This window comes from the organism of the source record quoted next, unplaced genomic scaffold, assembly GCF_019419815.1.
Source record: "Pyrus x bretschneideri cultivar Hongxiangsu unplaced genomic scaffold, Pyrus_bretschneideri_v1 Contig4, whole genome shotgun sequence".
Classification (NCBI taxonomy): domain Eukaryota; kingdom Viridiplantae; phylum Streptophyta; class Magnoliopsida; order Rosales; family Rosaceae; genus Pyrus; species Pyrus x bretschneideri.
In genome coordinates, this window is record NW_025999723.1 from 11,726,163 (window position 1) to 11,741,455 (window position 15,293).

General features: G+C 36.3%; 2 protein-coding genes and 1 long non-coding RNA gene across 5 annotated transcripts; 2 read left to right on the top strand and 1 right to left on the bottom strand.

The window, feature by feature from the left end:
- The first annotated feature begins 2,661 nt into the window (after window positions 1–2,661).
- On the top strand, window positions 2,662–5,019 carry LOC103939491 ((+)-neomenthol dehydrogenase). The gene is made up of 4 exons (XM_018645551.2): window positions 2,662–2,821; window positions 2,925–3,177; window positions 3,901–3,975; window positions 4,291–5,019. Exons 1-4 carry the CDS (start codon window positions 2,802–2,804, stop codon window positions 4,843–4,845), a joined length of 903 nt encoding a protein of 300 aa, XP_018501067.1. The 5' UTR covers window positions 2,662–2,801; the 3' UTR covers window positions 4,846–5,019.
- A 1,016-nt stretch (window positions 5,020–6,035) lies between these two features.
- On the bottom strand, window positions 6,036–10,501 carry LOC103939493. 2 transcript variants are annotated; one of them, XR_007251275.1, is made up of 7 exons: window positions 10,349–10,501; window positions 10,031–10,278; window positions 9,848–9,920; window positions 9,142–9,312; window positions 7,822–7,892; window positions 7,023–7,193; window positions 6,036–6,394 (listed from the first exon to the last, which is right to left on the bottom strand). It is a non-coding gene; the product is annotated as an uncharacterized LOC103939493 (long non-coding RNA). The 2 variants fall into 2 exon arrangements; XR_007251274.1 differs by having other exon boundaries at window positions 10,031–10,501.
- A 672-nt stretch (window positions 10,502–11,173) lies between these two features.
- Window positions 11,174–14,748, top strand: LOC103939494 (phosphomannomutase). Of its 2 annotated transcripts, none has more exons than XM_009349587.3 (12): window positions 11,174–11,326; window positions 11,698–11,777; window positions 11,950–11,994; window positions 12,085–12,151; window positions 12,536–12,612; window positions 13,278–13,313; window positions 13,461–13,516; window positions 13,594–13,693; window positions 13,804–13,899; window positions 14,042–14,131; window positions 14,314–14,365; window positions 14,457–14,748. In XM_009349587.3, exons 2-12 carry the CDS (start codon window positions 11,709–11,711, stop codon window positions 14,510–14,512), a joined length of 744 nt encoding a protein of 247 aa, XP_009347862.1. In that variant the 5' UTR covers window positions 11,174–11,326; window positions 11,698–11,708; the 3' UTR covers window positions 14,513–14,748. The 2 variants fall into 2 exon arrangements, with proteins under 2 accessions (XP_009347862.1, XP_048421461.1); XM_048565504.1 differs by having other exon boundaries at window positions 11,180–11,326; window positions 11,648–11,777.
- The last annotated feature ends 545 nt before the right edge of the window (window positions 14,749–15,293 follow it).

Here is a 15,293-nt window from a genome sequence, read left to right on the forward strand (position 1 = left end):
TGTGAGGTAATTATTAGTTTGTCCACGGAATCCTTCCACCATGGCTCCTTGCCGCGCGTGAGGTTGCTAGAAGAGAATTGGCGGTAGTGGAAGGAATCGATGAGGAGGGAAGAGGTTGCCAATGGAGACGGGGAAGAATGAGACAGCGTCGTTTTGGATGTGTAGAAGGTGTAAAGGAGGCATGGCGTTGAGTATTGAGGGACGCGCGTCACAGTTGTAGGGGTATATTTGGTTTTTCATAGTTTCCCCTTGATTCAGTGACATGTGATATTATGACGAAAGTTGTGATGAAGTTGACAAAAAGGACCACAAATGCACACTTTGATCAATTAAAGGACCATTGCTCCAATTGAGTTAAATTGAGGGACCATTACTACAATTTTCTCTTATAGATAATGATAGAAAGACGATCTACTTAAACCACATTTTGCAAGCTATCTGTTGGGAATAAAGAGGTGCAACAGCCAATAACGGTTTGTTCTTGCCTATGACAGATAGTAAGATGCTTCCAAGTGTCCGGGGACAAATAAGAATTACATAGGGCGAGCTACTTTCTATATTGGTTGTCAAAAAGAAGGAAAATTGGTCATATAGAACACCAACACATAGAAAAAGGGCTAAAGGAACATAGAACAAATGAGGTGTAGTGTACAACACCTCCCCTTTTTTGTTCGTAACTAGGGAGAAATAGAATGGAGTTCTTCACGAAGTTGAGTGATGGTTGGATATCTTTTTTAAATTATTAAAGAAAGAATTTAATCATTAACCCTAACATTTTTACTAAAATAACAAAAATCATTAAACGCCACATCATGTAGTTTACATAAATGGTCTAAAAACATAAGAGCATGTTTGGTATCGTATAAAAAAAAATTCATAATTTCTCAAAACATTTCTTAAGAAAAATTTTCTTTAAGACCCAAAAACTTATTTGGTATGAGATTCAAAATTGTTTTTCAATTTTAATAATTAAAAAGAAAAGAAAAAACACCTTACAACAACTCATTATCGATTATGAAATTACTACTAAATTTAATTGGACTGACAGAGAGATACAAAATGTACAAAAGGGAGATGAGAGAGAAAAAGCATAGAGAAGAGAGAGAAAAATAGAATATAAATAGAGAGTTAGGCAAGGAATGATCGAGAGAGAGATAGAGAGAGGAGAAGAGAGAAAGTAGTGTGTTGAGTTTAAAATTTTATTTTTTTGTATTTATTGGGAGTGGTTAATTTTTAAGTTAGTTTTTAGTTCAATTCTTTAAAATAATCTTACCAAACAAGTATTTAATGTATAACTTAAAAATGTATTTTAGGATCTAAAAATTCAAATGGAGTATCATACAAACTCTAATCTTCCCAACATTTTTCTTCAAGATGAAATACTAGCATCTTAAAGCCTTGGTTGCCTACTACATTTTCCTAATTAATTAAGGGAGTGTAATGAATTTGGATTTCATAGGTTTTAAAAAACTTTTTATAAGTGACTAATTTTAAAGGATTTTAATAGATTCTATAATTTCATATGAATTTTGACGAATTTGTATGGATTTTTTTTTATAGATTTATTTGGACTTCTTTCATGAATTACGTAGAATTTTAAAGTATTTTCCCTTTTTAGTTTCCTCCTAAAATAACATCAGAAGAATATATATTACGAAAACACAAATTACATGACCTGCATCAAAATTACCACAAAACAGTGGCTATCATACTAGTTCGGACTTCAACAGCTCAACTATCTCCAGCAAGTCTGAGATATGATGCTTCAAGGTCTCGAAAAGATGGGAATATATTAGAAGTGAAATAATAGTCGAGACTTTTGAAGAATAACGAACACTATTAGTTATAATGTCGCCTTGCGTCTCTGTAATTCAATTGACCGAGCCAATGCATGTCTTCTTGTCAATAAACACTTATTAGTTATAACCTAGATAAAGAATATTTGGCATGAACCCAAATTAGGGTTCCTCCTTGAGTGATTAAGCTCAGATTGAAAGTATTGCAGGAACCATATAAAATAGAATGGTTTAGAATGGGATGGAAGAAATAGCAAGGCCTAAACAATCATTACAAATCACAAAGTCACAAAATCTGCGATTTGGCCTAAACAATTATGAATCCGGATCTTCTTTGTGAAGATCTCAAGGATTCGTGAATCGTGTCCGTTCATCGTACATCATGTGGTCATAATTATTATAAATATTTTTATTTAAAATTAAACATAAATAGTATTTGACAAAAACTGACCGCACGATGTACGATGAACGGACGCGATTCATAGATCCCTAGAATCCTCACCAAAAAGATCCGGAGAGGATCCTATTAGAACAATTATCACAAAATCGCAAATAGTTAATAGAGTCATATCCATGAAGAATCATGAAAGTGAAATGAGTACATTTTGAAAAACTTCATACAACAACAACAATATCATTATTCTTAAGTCTTCTTCACTTCTCATCTTTGGTTAAAACATGTGGGTATTGATTTACACAACTTTTACAACAATTTCATTGTTTTTTTTTTTTTTTATTGATAAAGAGGTTAGGTTAGATTTGACAGCACGTTTTTAAAATTAAGATAATTAAAAGACAAATAAATAGGGACGTGCACGTGCTAGAAGAAAATTGTTTTTCAAATTTGAAAAGATAAATGTCCTTTTTGCTCGTCCCCGATAATTGTCCGATTTTCTTCTTTTTATTTATTTATTTAAGGTTAGTCAAAACTCAAACATTATAGATGAATCCTCAAACTGTTATCCCAGTTCCAGCAAACTTCATCCGACATCGATTCCCCATCAAATGGCAGAAGCAAAAAAAAGGTGGCCACTTAATTTTCTTCAATTCTCTTCTATTTTGTGTTTTGTTTCTTACATTTGTTTTGTGTTTTTGTTTCTGAATTTGTAGTTTCTGTGATGTTTTCAGGTACGCAGTTGTGACAGGTGCAAACAAAGGCATAGGATTGGGAGTTGTGGAGCAGTTAGCATTAGATGGAATCACTGTTGTCCTAACTGCCAGAGATGAGAAGAGGGGTCTTGAAGCTGTCGAGAAACTCAAGGAGTCTGCAGGCCTAGCAGAAGGTCAAGTGGTTTTTCATCAACTTGATGTGACTAAACCTGCAACAATTGCTCCTTTGGCAGAATTCATCAAAACCCAGTTCGGAAAACTCGATATCTTGGTACGATCGGAATTGGTTTCTTAAAATGTTTCTGTTATTTGCATCTAATTTTATTTTATAATTTGTTGGTACAAGATAGATACTGGGGAATCTGGGGATTAGAACACAGGATATGAGGTGCAGGGTAAACGGTTTAAATTGTTTTATGTTGTCAATTTTCGACACGAGACTTCTTACATTCTTCAACAATATATGTGTTCGTTTTCCAGAAAAGAATAAAGTAACTCCTAGTGGTGTCAAAATTAAAACAATCCGGATGCAAATTCGCTCTATCAAACTCAAACATCACCAAATCGTACAAAATATGTCCTAAATCAAACCCACCAAATCAAATTTGCAAACAATCGGATCAGCAACATGATATGCTCAGATTATAAAAAAAGCATCAAAATTTCTGCATGTTCATGATAAAAACACTTCTACCATAAGCGCTTGTAAGCATAAGTTCTTCTGTAAAAACCCCACTAAGTCAAATTTGCAAGCAAACAGATTTGGAGCAAGATATGCTCACATTTTCAAGAAAAGATACTGGGGAAAGGTTGATGGCTTTCCTGGTTTAAGTTCCATGCCCCATGGCCTCAAAGCTAGGTGGTTTGGCATTAGCAACATCAAGGATCTACAAACTTTCCCTTTTATTGCGCATTTTCTAGGTTTTTTTTACTTTTTTAGTTGTTTGTTTGTGGCTGATGTAGAAGTGATATAGAAAGAGTTGGGGTGTCACAGGTGAACAACGCAGGGATCGGTGGAGCAATAGTGGATGCTGATGCTTTCAGGGCTTCAATAGTTTCGGGTGCTGCGGTAAGTCTTTCACTTGTTTTTTTCTCAAAAGCTTCAATGTGCTGAAGTTTGGACCTATCTATTGTTTGGCCAAAGTCTAGTTGGGTTCTCTAGAGGAAATTATCTGTGAAATGTCATTCAAGAATTCACTCAGTAGTACTTTGTTGTAAAAGAATCTGATGTTTCCCGGATATGAGTTGGAAGTAATTAGAAGTTTACTGACAAGCTGCAACCTTTTGAGTTTTTCTTTTCGTGCCCGAAAACTTTCTGCGTTTAATTGATATGCATGTCACACTGTAATCAACAATTTTCTTGTTTGGGGTTGGTGTAATGCAGGAAGGAGGAACAGTTGATTCGAATAAAGTAATGACTCAAACGTATGAGTTAGCGGAAGAATGCTTGCAAACAAACTATTATGGTGCTAAAAGAACAGCTGAAGCGCTTATTCCACTCCTCCAGTTATCTGATTCACCAAAAGTTATTAACGTTTCATCTTCTTTGGGAAAGTTAAACTGCATACGAAATGATTGGGTTAAAGGAGTTTTCAGTGATGCTGAAAACCTCACAGAAGAGAGAGTAGATGAGGTGTTGACTGAGTTTCTAAAAGACTTCAAGGAAGGCTCACTTGAAAGCAAAGGTTGGCCTTCTTTTATGTCTGCCTATACACTTTCTAAGGCAGCATTGAATGCATATACAAGGCTTCTGGCCAAGAAGTACCCCAATCTTTGTGTCAATTCGGTCTGCCCTGGCTTTGTCAAAACAGATATTAACTTCAATGCCGGCATCTTGCCTGTTGAAGAAGGTGCTGCAAGGGTTGTGAAGTTAGCATTGCTGCCCAATGATTGCCCTTCTGGTTCCTTCTTTGCTCATTTTAAGGTGACAGATTTTTAATTGAAGATGACCGACTTAAGCAGAAGTTGCAGAGGCATGTTATGTATTTGGGCAGCATCTTCAACTTTTTATATGTATATTGGAGTATGATAGCATCATAACTCTGTCAAACTCTTCCAGCATCTGACAGAAATTGAAGAATCTAATACTAATACTATTGTTAGTATTTCGACATAGATGTGACTAAACCTACTACTATTAATGACATGGGTGAAAACCTCAAAGACTGGCCTCACAGCACAGATCAAGTGGTTTTTCATCAACTAGATGTGACTAAACCTACTACTATTAATGATTGGAACATATTATGCTTACCGTAAATCTGTAACCACTTTTAATTGTGGAAGATTTATCTTCGTCCAGATCGGATTCTTTTTACTCCGTCTTCAAGTTCTTTTCGACATCTGACAAATATTACTTTTTGTTAAGGTGTTCGGCAGGGCAGCATTTTTGTTGCCAAGTTTTCTAAATGTATTTTCTCTTTTCAAAACAAAATAGATAATGAGACAGTTGGGCTCTACATAGGTGAACAATGCAGGGATTGGTGTAGTCAGAATAGATGTTGATGCTCTTAAGCCTCAGCAAATCCTGCAACTGAGTTAAGTTCTTCACATTCGAACTTTGTTTTCGGGTTTTGTTTCCACAGCATTGTGAAGATGATGCATCTCTGAGGAATGGTGGCAGCATAATAGCTGATGCTGTTTGCTTCTGGTTAGGACATAGCTATTAAGAACTAAAAGCCGAGCGCCATTCCAGAATCCATCAAGATACTTAAGTAGTGTTTCTTGAAGCTGTGTATCGTTTGGATTTAGTTTTCTTGCATGAAGAATCTTTCCGCTTTCAGGGCACAACAAATTAGTTCTCGGAGCTGAAAGAAATTTTGAACGGCGGTCCTACTGGCCTATACTTTGTCCGCAGAGAAGTGACACCATTTTGAATACTCGTAGTGTTTATACGACCGTACCGTGTGAATAATGTGAGATTTTCTTATAGAGTTACTCTATTTGCAACGCTTTCTTCTCCGGGGTGCAGAAGGGCATGAAGTACTTTCTTCTCGGGGATAATTTTTCTTTCAATACAAACGATATTTTACGTGAAATTTATCTTAATTACACGTAAGTGAATTTGAACTTGATTATAAACGGAAGAGCACATTGTTATAGCCAAGCTGATTAAACCTACAGCTCTTATATATACACAACTTTATATTAACGTAATGTCACCAAATATCGATGTTATATCAACATTATATTTCATATATTAACCACGAGCTTTGGCACGACACTTTGCGTTTGTTTGCAGCTGAAGGAACATTACCACCATTTCTGCGGAGCACCTCTCGGCTTTTTGTCTCAGTACCAAAAGCCAATTCCAATTCCCGGCTTTTTCTCTCAATTTTATGTTAAAAGTATGCATGTCGCTATTCGCATGAGGGATAAGCATCCCCGCATCCACCAACCGAATTCCAATTTCTGGCTTCTCAGTTACATGTACTTCAACACGTTTCTTCCCGAGCTGTCTAATATGCAGAACCACTCACCGCCACCACCTGCTCGATCAAGCCACAAAGAAAAAACCAACCCAGATGACTCCACCAAGTCTTATACTTCCTTTAAATGGTAGAGATGTATCACATATCACATAATCCAACGGCACATGGACCAACTCTTAATATGCCAAAACACAAATGATTTCATAATTAGAGCAACAGATCAATGACATTCAAAACATTCTCGAGATTAACTTGACTAGAAATTAAAGAATTTTAATTTGAATTTTTCCATCTCATTAATCTTGCCACAAAAACACAAAGAACATGCAATTCCTTTCATCTAAATTCAACTTATCACAAGAAAATATAATTTTCGAGATAAAATAAGTAGTAAAATATGCGCTCATCATTCATCAAATTCTACCAACAAAAATTACAAATTAAGAAATATAACATTGACATGTATTGTGAAGTTGGCACCTATTCAATTAACGATGATTGTATTAATTTGTCCGTTGAGTTAACTTTTATGCTATCAATTTGTTGTCTTCTTTCTGGAAATTGGTAAGTACACAAACAGATGTGGATTCTGGTTCTAGAGTATCATCATGTTCCTAGCTTCCTATCAGCGATAACATCCTTCTTCAATCAGTATATATGGATACTAGAAACGTATAAATCTAACCTGAAACTACCAGAAGCATTCAATTCCAGTGTCTACAGCTTTAGCATTAGTTGGTACAAGGGACATTCTTCCGAAGAGGGAGATGAAATCATTGAGGCTCCTATTTATTCCTCCTCTTGTTGTGGCCTTTTAGACTGCTAATTCCCGATGCTCCAATCTCATACATCTTCCCTGCAAAAGCATGTGTGCCAAACTTCAAGATCAAATTTTTCCAACAAAAGAAACATAAAGATCAAACTCGTTAGCGGAATAAATGGTGCACAAAGGAATTTAAAATCTTGACATCTGTGTATTTCTGGCAGATTTTATGTGAGCATGCAACTAAAACTGGCTTCACTATCAATGGTGCACAAAGATAGGCAGAAAAACGTATAGGGAAGCAATCACAACACAACATGTAGCAAGTTATCTGTCCACATATTGGGAAACTTTTAACAGTTTGAGTTGTTAGTTTTCGATTATATTTGTTAAGGCGAGATGGATGTCAACTATGCAATGCTCCGTAGAACTTAAAAGGCTGTGTAGCAGCTCTTGTTTGTTGTATTGAATACCATGGTTTCATTCAGAGAGAAAGGCTTCATTTCTCTTTAATTTCCTTCACAGGAAAAGGTACTTAAAATTTTATAACTGCCTAAGCTATTGATGAATGCAGAGTGTGTTGATGATGCATACGACAAGCTACCCCACTTACTCCTAAAAAGCAATCTAATCTAGACTATATAGTCATTTGGACATTCACACAAATTCGGAGGGCTAATTTGCAGATATAGAAATGTTAAGATAAGGAAATGCAAACTACCTTTCACCCAAATTGGAGGAGCACCGGTGGCACTAGCTACGAGAAATGACATAACACTATCTTCACAGTTTCTGCGCAAGCACAAATCAAAAGTATAAGAAAAGCAGCACATAAGCAATTGAACCCCACAAAGCCAAACAAAAAGATAGACTGTAAATGTATTCCTATGAAAGAATGCAGCTTTTAGGAGAAGCTTATTTTTCCAAATGGCATCTGGACGCGGATTGCCAGACGGCAAAAGCGAAATCCAATGTGGGAGAAGGGATTATTACATCATCGTCAAATTCAATAATACAGAACAACTCCAGAGAAGTGAACTGCACTTCAATTCCAAAAAAGCACAAGTGAAACTGGGGAAAATTTGATAACTTTAATGGTGGGTGTTTTTTGTGGTGGTTGATGGTGAGGGTGGGTTTTTTATTTTAGTGTGTCTGTTTGCAGTGGATTGAGTCGTGCAACATATTCCTTTGGTGGATTGTGCGTGACTATGTGAGAGACAAACGTTGGTTGCTAAGGGAACTTTGAGTATTTGGGGAGGAATTGAAGAGAGTCGGTCAAGCTTTGCTAATATGTCCGCTACCAATAACTGGAGAAATTGGCTAGACAGAGGTGTGAGTGTGACTTATGAATTCTAGACCGGCTAACTAGCTAAGAAATCAAATCAGACAAAGTTAATAAAGTTACCTTAATCCCTGGTCTACGTTTCCAATCAGACAAAGTCAATAAAGTCAGTTTTATGTGAGCATACAGCTAAAACTGGCATCACTACCAATGCTGCACAAAGATTCGGCAAAAAAATATAAAGGGAAGCAATCACAACACAACGTGTACCAAGTAATCTGTCCACAGATTGAGATATTTTAAGTTTGAGTTGCTAACTTTCGGTTGTATTTTCTAAGGCAATTGTTACGCCATAAAAGCAATCTAATCTAGCTTAATATTGTCATTTGGACATAAACACAAGGAGTTCGTGACTCTTTCGAGTTTTGAGTTGGTTTCTGTATTTTGAGAGCTCTTCTATTTAGGTTTTTGCTTTTTTCGTGTATTTCTTTCTTCATCGTTTATCCAGTGACTGGTACGTGGTCAGTATTTACTTACTCGTATGTATTGGGAAGTTGGCACTTGTTCAGTTATTTATGACTGTAACTTGTGCCTGTTGAGTTAACTATATTTTTATCAGTTTGTATTCTTTCTGGAAATTGGCCAGTAAACAAATCTGGATTCTGGTTCAGGAGTATCATCACGTTCCTAACTTCTATTAGCGATAACGTCCTTCTCCAAGCAGTATATATACAGATACAAGAAATATGTAAATCTGACCTGAAACTACCAGAACCATTCAATTCTAGCGTCTTTAGCTTTAGCATTAGTTGGTACAAGAGACATTCTTTCGAAGAGGGAGATGAAATCGTTGAGGCTCTTATTTATTCCTCCTCTTGTTGTGCCCTTTTAGACTGCTAATTGCAGACGATCCAATCCCATACATCTTCCCTGCAAAAGCATGTGTGCCAGACTTTAAAATCAAATTTTTAGAACAAAAGAAACTTAAAGATCATACTCATTAGCGGAATAAATGGTGCACAAAGGGATTTAAAATCATGAAATATGTGCATCTTTGGGAGATTTTATGTGAGCGTGCAACTAAAACTGGCATCACTATCAATGGTGCACAAAGAGTGGTGGAAAATCGTAAAGGGAAGCAATCACAAGTTCACGACACAACATGTACGAAGTAATCTGTCCACATATTGGGAAACTTTAAACAGTTTGAGTTGTTAGTTTTCGATTGTATTTGTTAAGGGGAGATGGATGTCAACCATGCAAAGCTCCGTAAAACTTAACAGGTTTGTTCGTTGTATTGAATACAATGGTTTCGCTTGGCGAGAAAGACTTCATTTCTCTTTGATATCCTTCACAGGCAAAGGTGCTTAAAACTTTTACAAAAAGCCTAAGCTACGCAAATTCAGCGGCTCATCCACCGTAATTTGCCGATACAGAAATGTTAAGGTAAGGAAATGCAAACTACCTTCCACCCAAATTGGAGGAGCACCAGTGGCATTAGGACAACGGGAAAAGACAAAGCAATATCTTCACAGTTTCTGCACAAGCACAAATCAAAAGTATCAAGAAAAGCAGCACGTAAGCCATTGAACCCGCCAAACCCGAATGAAAAGATCGTCAACAAATGTATTCCACATGTAAAGAATACCTCTCCTTGGAAAATACCAACTTTTCGAGATGGGATTTCAAAGAATCCAGCGGTGGCTAGCCGTCTGACCGCACCACATTAGTTCCATCAAAGCCGCCGCATGCGGCGTAGTGACCGATTGATTTCTTCAAAACAGAGCTTCATATCCATGTGTTTATCGGCACAGCCAGAGTGTACCCAAAACCCCTGAAGATTATTCATTTTTGGAGTGTAGTACACGTGTCAAAATGTCAGTATGCCCATTTTCTCTGACATAGTAACACACAGAGATTAGTTTCTCGGACATAAACGGAGATAGAGAAAGATTTGTGCACCCACCGAGATGGAGAACCACAAGGTGTGCCAAATTACAGAGAGTGTCGGGAAGATGCCCCTGAAGCCGTTCAATCGAGGGGGAAAGGTCTTTCATAGATGTCCCATTTTGCATTCATTTCTGCACCTTTTGTACACATCTCGAACTAGATCCACAACCTATCGCAATTCGCAACCCCACACAAATAAAAGTTAAGGGAAACGTTATTTCTACGTATAAATACAAAATACAACTCCTACAAAAGTTTTCTGCTATGTTAAATCATACGAGTAATAATTGGATATCTAACTTACCGAGTCGTTATTTATGATTATTAAACTTAAGAGTCAAGGTTTTCAGTTAATATAAGTGATAAAACCGTAATGTTAGTTGAAGCACAATTTTTTGATACAATTATATTTATATCTAAGGGGATAAAGAATTGAGCAGCCACACAATAAGTCAATCACTTATTAGGTATCGACCTCAACACATCCATGTGAATCGAACTTGAAATGTATCACTTACAAGTAGACATGTAAACAGATCGGTTTATTAGGTGTCGGTCAGTTTCAACCTAACTCATTAAGATAACGGAACACTCAAACACAATCTCTTAAGCTAATAGATTAGCTAAATCCAACCCATTAACAGTGCTAGCAGGTATCGCAAGTAAACCCAAAATGACCTGTTATTTAACATGTAATTAACGAATTCATTCGTTAACGACATATGATCGTTTAATCAGTCCACCCAACTGTTAATTTTAACAGGTGAATTGAGTCGGGTTAACGAGTTTGGTATAAACTGGCGCAAAAGTTGACTAAATAAAAACGAGTAATATTCTGCTGGGACCCTTTAGATCGCCTTGTAGAATCCAAATAACCGCTAAGTTCCGCCACTGAAAAAAATCTGCTTGACAATTCTCTGCTCCTCAAACTTTCATTTCATTTCACAGCTCTCATTCTTTAACCTGCACTTTCTCTCATTAATCCAATTACAAGGTACATCCTCTTTTTTCGTTTTCTTCTCATTTGGTAATTTACTTTTCTTTTGCCAGTTTCCGTTGATTAGTGCTCATCATCTGAAAACCTCATTGCCCTTAGATCCTGAAGTTTTCTTCTTTCTTGGGTGCACATAATTTTGACCCCATTTTCAGTCTCTAATCACCTTTTGGTTCTGTTGCTTACAATATAGGCCATCCAATCAATTTTTTTTTTAATTATTGTAAGTAAATAATTATTGGGTTTTGGATCTTAATCCTTTATAACATCTGGGTAATCTCCGTTTTGCTGTTTGCTTGCTGGATTTACTGATGGTCACAGAAATTCAAGAGATTAAATTGTTAAATGAGCATTGTGTTATTGCGTACTAGATTGAGTGTAAATGGATGTTAGGAGGCCTGGTGTGATTGCCTTGTTTGACGTTGATGATACTCTCACAGCTCCAAGAAAGGTATGAATCTCTGATTTATACTTTTCCTCTTAAATCACTGTTTATTTTTCAGTTAGATTATGGACTAGTTGATCATATGGGTTATCGATTTGAAGAACACGATGTTTTAGATTCCTTAATCGGCTTACGTGCATAAAGTTTTCTGATTGAATGTGTTTCGCTTGAATCCCAGGATGTTACTCCAGAAATGTTGGAGTTGATGCGAGAACTTAGGAAGGTACGCAACCCATCAGCCCAAAGTGTATATCTGTATTGAGGATGGTTTGTTAGTTTCTTGTGAATGATCAATTGCCTTACTGAAGTGCAGGTTGTTACAGTAGGCATTGTGGGAGGGTCTGACCTTTCAAAGATAACGGAGCAGCTTGGCAAAACAGGTGTATATTTTTTCCTTGTAGTCTTGTAGATGGTATAAAAATTAAACTAGAAATGTATTGAACATTTAATTCTGCATATGACACATCAATTCCAAGCTTCAGTTGTTGGAGCTCAAGTTTGGATATTTACTCATCGTATATATCGTTAATTAATATTTGTTCCTAGGATGCAATTGAAACTGTTTTGTTGCATCTGTTAGAGGCCATTTAGATTGTCTTAATAACACAATATGCTAGGTTGGCGCCTTGTTCCTTTTCCTTCAACTCTTATCCTCCAATGTTAGTTATCAAGGGACATTGTGGACACATCTATAGCTGTCTATTTTACTATTTTTGAAAATCTTTTCTTGGCCATGCGTATTAAATGCGTCTTTGTCTTTGCAGTTATGGATGACTATGATTATGTATTTTCTGAGAATGGTCTTGTTGCTCACAAAGACAGGACGCTGATTGGCACCCAGGTATAATACAGCTTAGTGTGATAATGAAACATGTTTTCACATTCATAATGTCAGTGTCCTGACTAAAAGTGAGGTTTGAATCGATTGTGTGAAAGTGATGTTTGAATTAATTATGTCAAAGTAATGTTCTGTACAAGTAAATTTATGTTCCTTTTCTGGCCTAGTGTTTGGCTGAAATAATAAGCAAAGCTAAATTTGTAATGATCTGATACCCAGAATTTGAGCAAGGTATATATATCAGTAATGATATAAATCTTCTCCTGAAGAACAAAGAAAAACTGGATAATCAAGATAAATATTTCCATGTTACAATCTTGTTTTGTGGTATCTTTTAGGGGGATCGTTCTTCTTTTATTTTTTAAGAAATTATTTGTGGCTAAAGAAAGTACTTTCATCTTAGAACAAAGTAGTTCTCTGCCCTCAGATTTCTTCTGATCCATATAAATGTTTCACCTCATTGTCCTCTATTACAGTTCGAACGTCTTGAACACACTATACCTGAGTTAAAATCACTTTTTCTGGGTCGTAGTGTAGGTGCCAGATAGGCATCATTTGTTTCTGATAGGATTTGTGACAGAGTTGCATTTCTTGTCCTTTTTCCTGCATACGTTTATTTCTTTCAATAATAACTCCAAACTGATGCGTTTTGCGTTTTTATTCTGTAGAGCTTGAAGACATATCTTGGAGAAGACAAACTCAAGGTAAAGCCCATGCTCTGTTGTATGCTATGACTCTCAAATTCCTTATTTGGAAGATATCTTAGGCAGTTAAGCTAAACATACAAAAAGCACCCAGAAACTTAATTACGTTGTTCTTGAGATTGATCTGATTGGCATACAATTGTGCAGGAATTTATCAATTTTACGCTTCATTATATCGCAGACTTGGACATACCGATAAAGAGGTTAGTGGAGTGGAAGTCCTTGTTAAATCTTAAGCTATTGACTGTAAACTTATACTTTCATTTTAACTAAACTGCAGGGGTACATTTATAGAGTTCCGAAATGGGATGCTTAATGTTTCACCAATTGGGCGAAACTGTAGCCAAGAAGAAAGGGATGAATTTGAAAGATATGACAAGGTTAGATACCTTACACCATAAAATTAAATTGTGAGTTTATATTTATTATAAGTGATATCAATATTCTTTTTTGCTTGTGTACAAATTGAAAGACGAAATTTCATTTGCAGGTTCAGAACATACGCCCAAAAATGGTTTCCATGCTCCGTGAAAAGTTTGGTCACCTTAACTTGACGTTTTCCATAGGAGGGCAGATAAGCTTTGATGTAAGCGATAGTTGATATTCATGTTTGCTTTAATGCCTATTACATTTATTTAGATTTTGCCTGCCCATTCTCGGAATAGTCGAGTAAAAGGTGACTAGGACTTTTGAAATTGAACGCCGATGGTTTACACTGCTTGAACCAGGTTTTCCCGCAAGGTTGGGACAAGACATACTGCTTGAGATACCTAGATGATTTTCAAGAAATCCATTTCTTTGGTGACAAAACTTACAAGGTTTGTCCATAATTTGATGGCTTAACCCTCTTCGTCCTACAACTTCCTTTTCTATGAATTCATGAGTAGTAGTCTGTTCATGTTTTATGTTTTACGTTTATTGTATTCGATGAAGTTTTCTGTTTTACATTTCAACCTTCTCATATTCGGGCCCTAAGACTTGTGAATATCCTTTTCCGCAGGGTGGAAATGACCATGAAATCTATGAATCTGAAAGAACCGTAGGTCATACAGGTAAGCTCTCGTCTCAGGTTTAAAGTTACTTATGGCCATATTTCGGACATATTTATGGAATATGTATATCTGATGCTCGACCCTTTTGCAGTTACGAGCCCTGAAGATACAATCAAGCAGTGCACTGCTCTCTTCCTGAACCCTTGAGTTCGAACCATCCCCATGAATTTCCGGTTATATGCCATTTTTCGAACAAGAAAGAAAAGTTAAATGCCATTTGTAATTCTATGTTTGAGAATAAATGCTTAAGCAGAAATCTGTAATATGTAACACTATTTATAGACGCAAATATCTTGGTTGAGAATTTTCATATTTGCATTGTATTTTTTGTCATCACACTGATTCGTACAAATATAAATTTATATACTGAAAGGCATCCTTCACTTCCTTTTCGCATTGCTTCTGCTACTTGTGTTTTATAATAGTTGGTGGAGCAACAAGTTATCAAATTATTCAATTTATAATATTTTTTTTGGCTTTTTAGCCAAAATGGTCTCTGAGATTTCAAATCAATAGAAGTGGCCCCTGAAATTATGAGTGTTAAAAATTCCGTTAAATGTCTCGGAGCTCTTGGTTGGAAGTTTAGGCAATTTTTAAAGCTTTGTGACTCAATCTTTTTTAACCAAATTCGACCCATAATATTACAAAATGAAGATAGGAAAGTGTAGAATAAGATTATACCTATTTGGAAGTCCAATGGTTGCCGGAGATGGTCGGAAAACAGCCTCAAAGTTGACTGGTCCGAGGGAAAACTCGCCGGAAACTAGTTTAACTTTAAACACTCATAATTTCTTCAATACTCAACGAAATTAAGTGATTCAAAAACGAAAATCATACTTCTTGACGAGACGAAGAGAATGGTACCTTTTTACGGCTAACTCGCTGTGTTTTGGCCCAAAAACGGCTCGAAAGTGGCTAACTTGGGACC

Excerpts from the sequence above, each read along its gene's own strand:
- LOC103939491 (XM_018645551.2), top strand. The coding sequence starts at position 2,802 with ATGGCAGAAGCAAAAAAAAG. Across the intron at positions 3,178-3,900 it reads TCGGAAAACTCGATATCTTG|GTGAACAACGCAGGGATCGG; the intron begins GTACGATCGGAA and ends GGGGTGTCACAG. Across the intron at positions 3,976-4,290 it reads CAATAGTTTCGGGTGCTGCG|GAAGGAGGAACAGTTGATTC; the intron begins GTAAGTCTTTCA and ends GGTGTAATGCAG.
- LOC103939494 (XM_009349587.3), top strand. The coding sequence starts at position 11,709 with ATGGATGTTAGGAGGCCTGGTGTGATTGCCTTGTTTGACGTTGATGAT. Across the intron at positions 11,995-12,084 it reads TGATGCGAGAACTTAGGAAG|GTTGTTACAGTAGGCATTGT; the intron begins GTACGCAACCCA and ends ACTGAAGTGCAG. Across the intron at positions 12,613-13,277 it reads GGACGCTGATTGGCACCCAG|AGCTTGAAGACATATCTTGG; the intron begins GTATAATACAGC and ends TTTATTCTGTAG.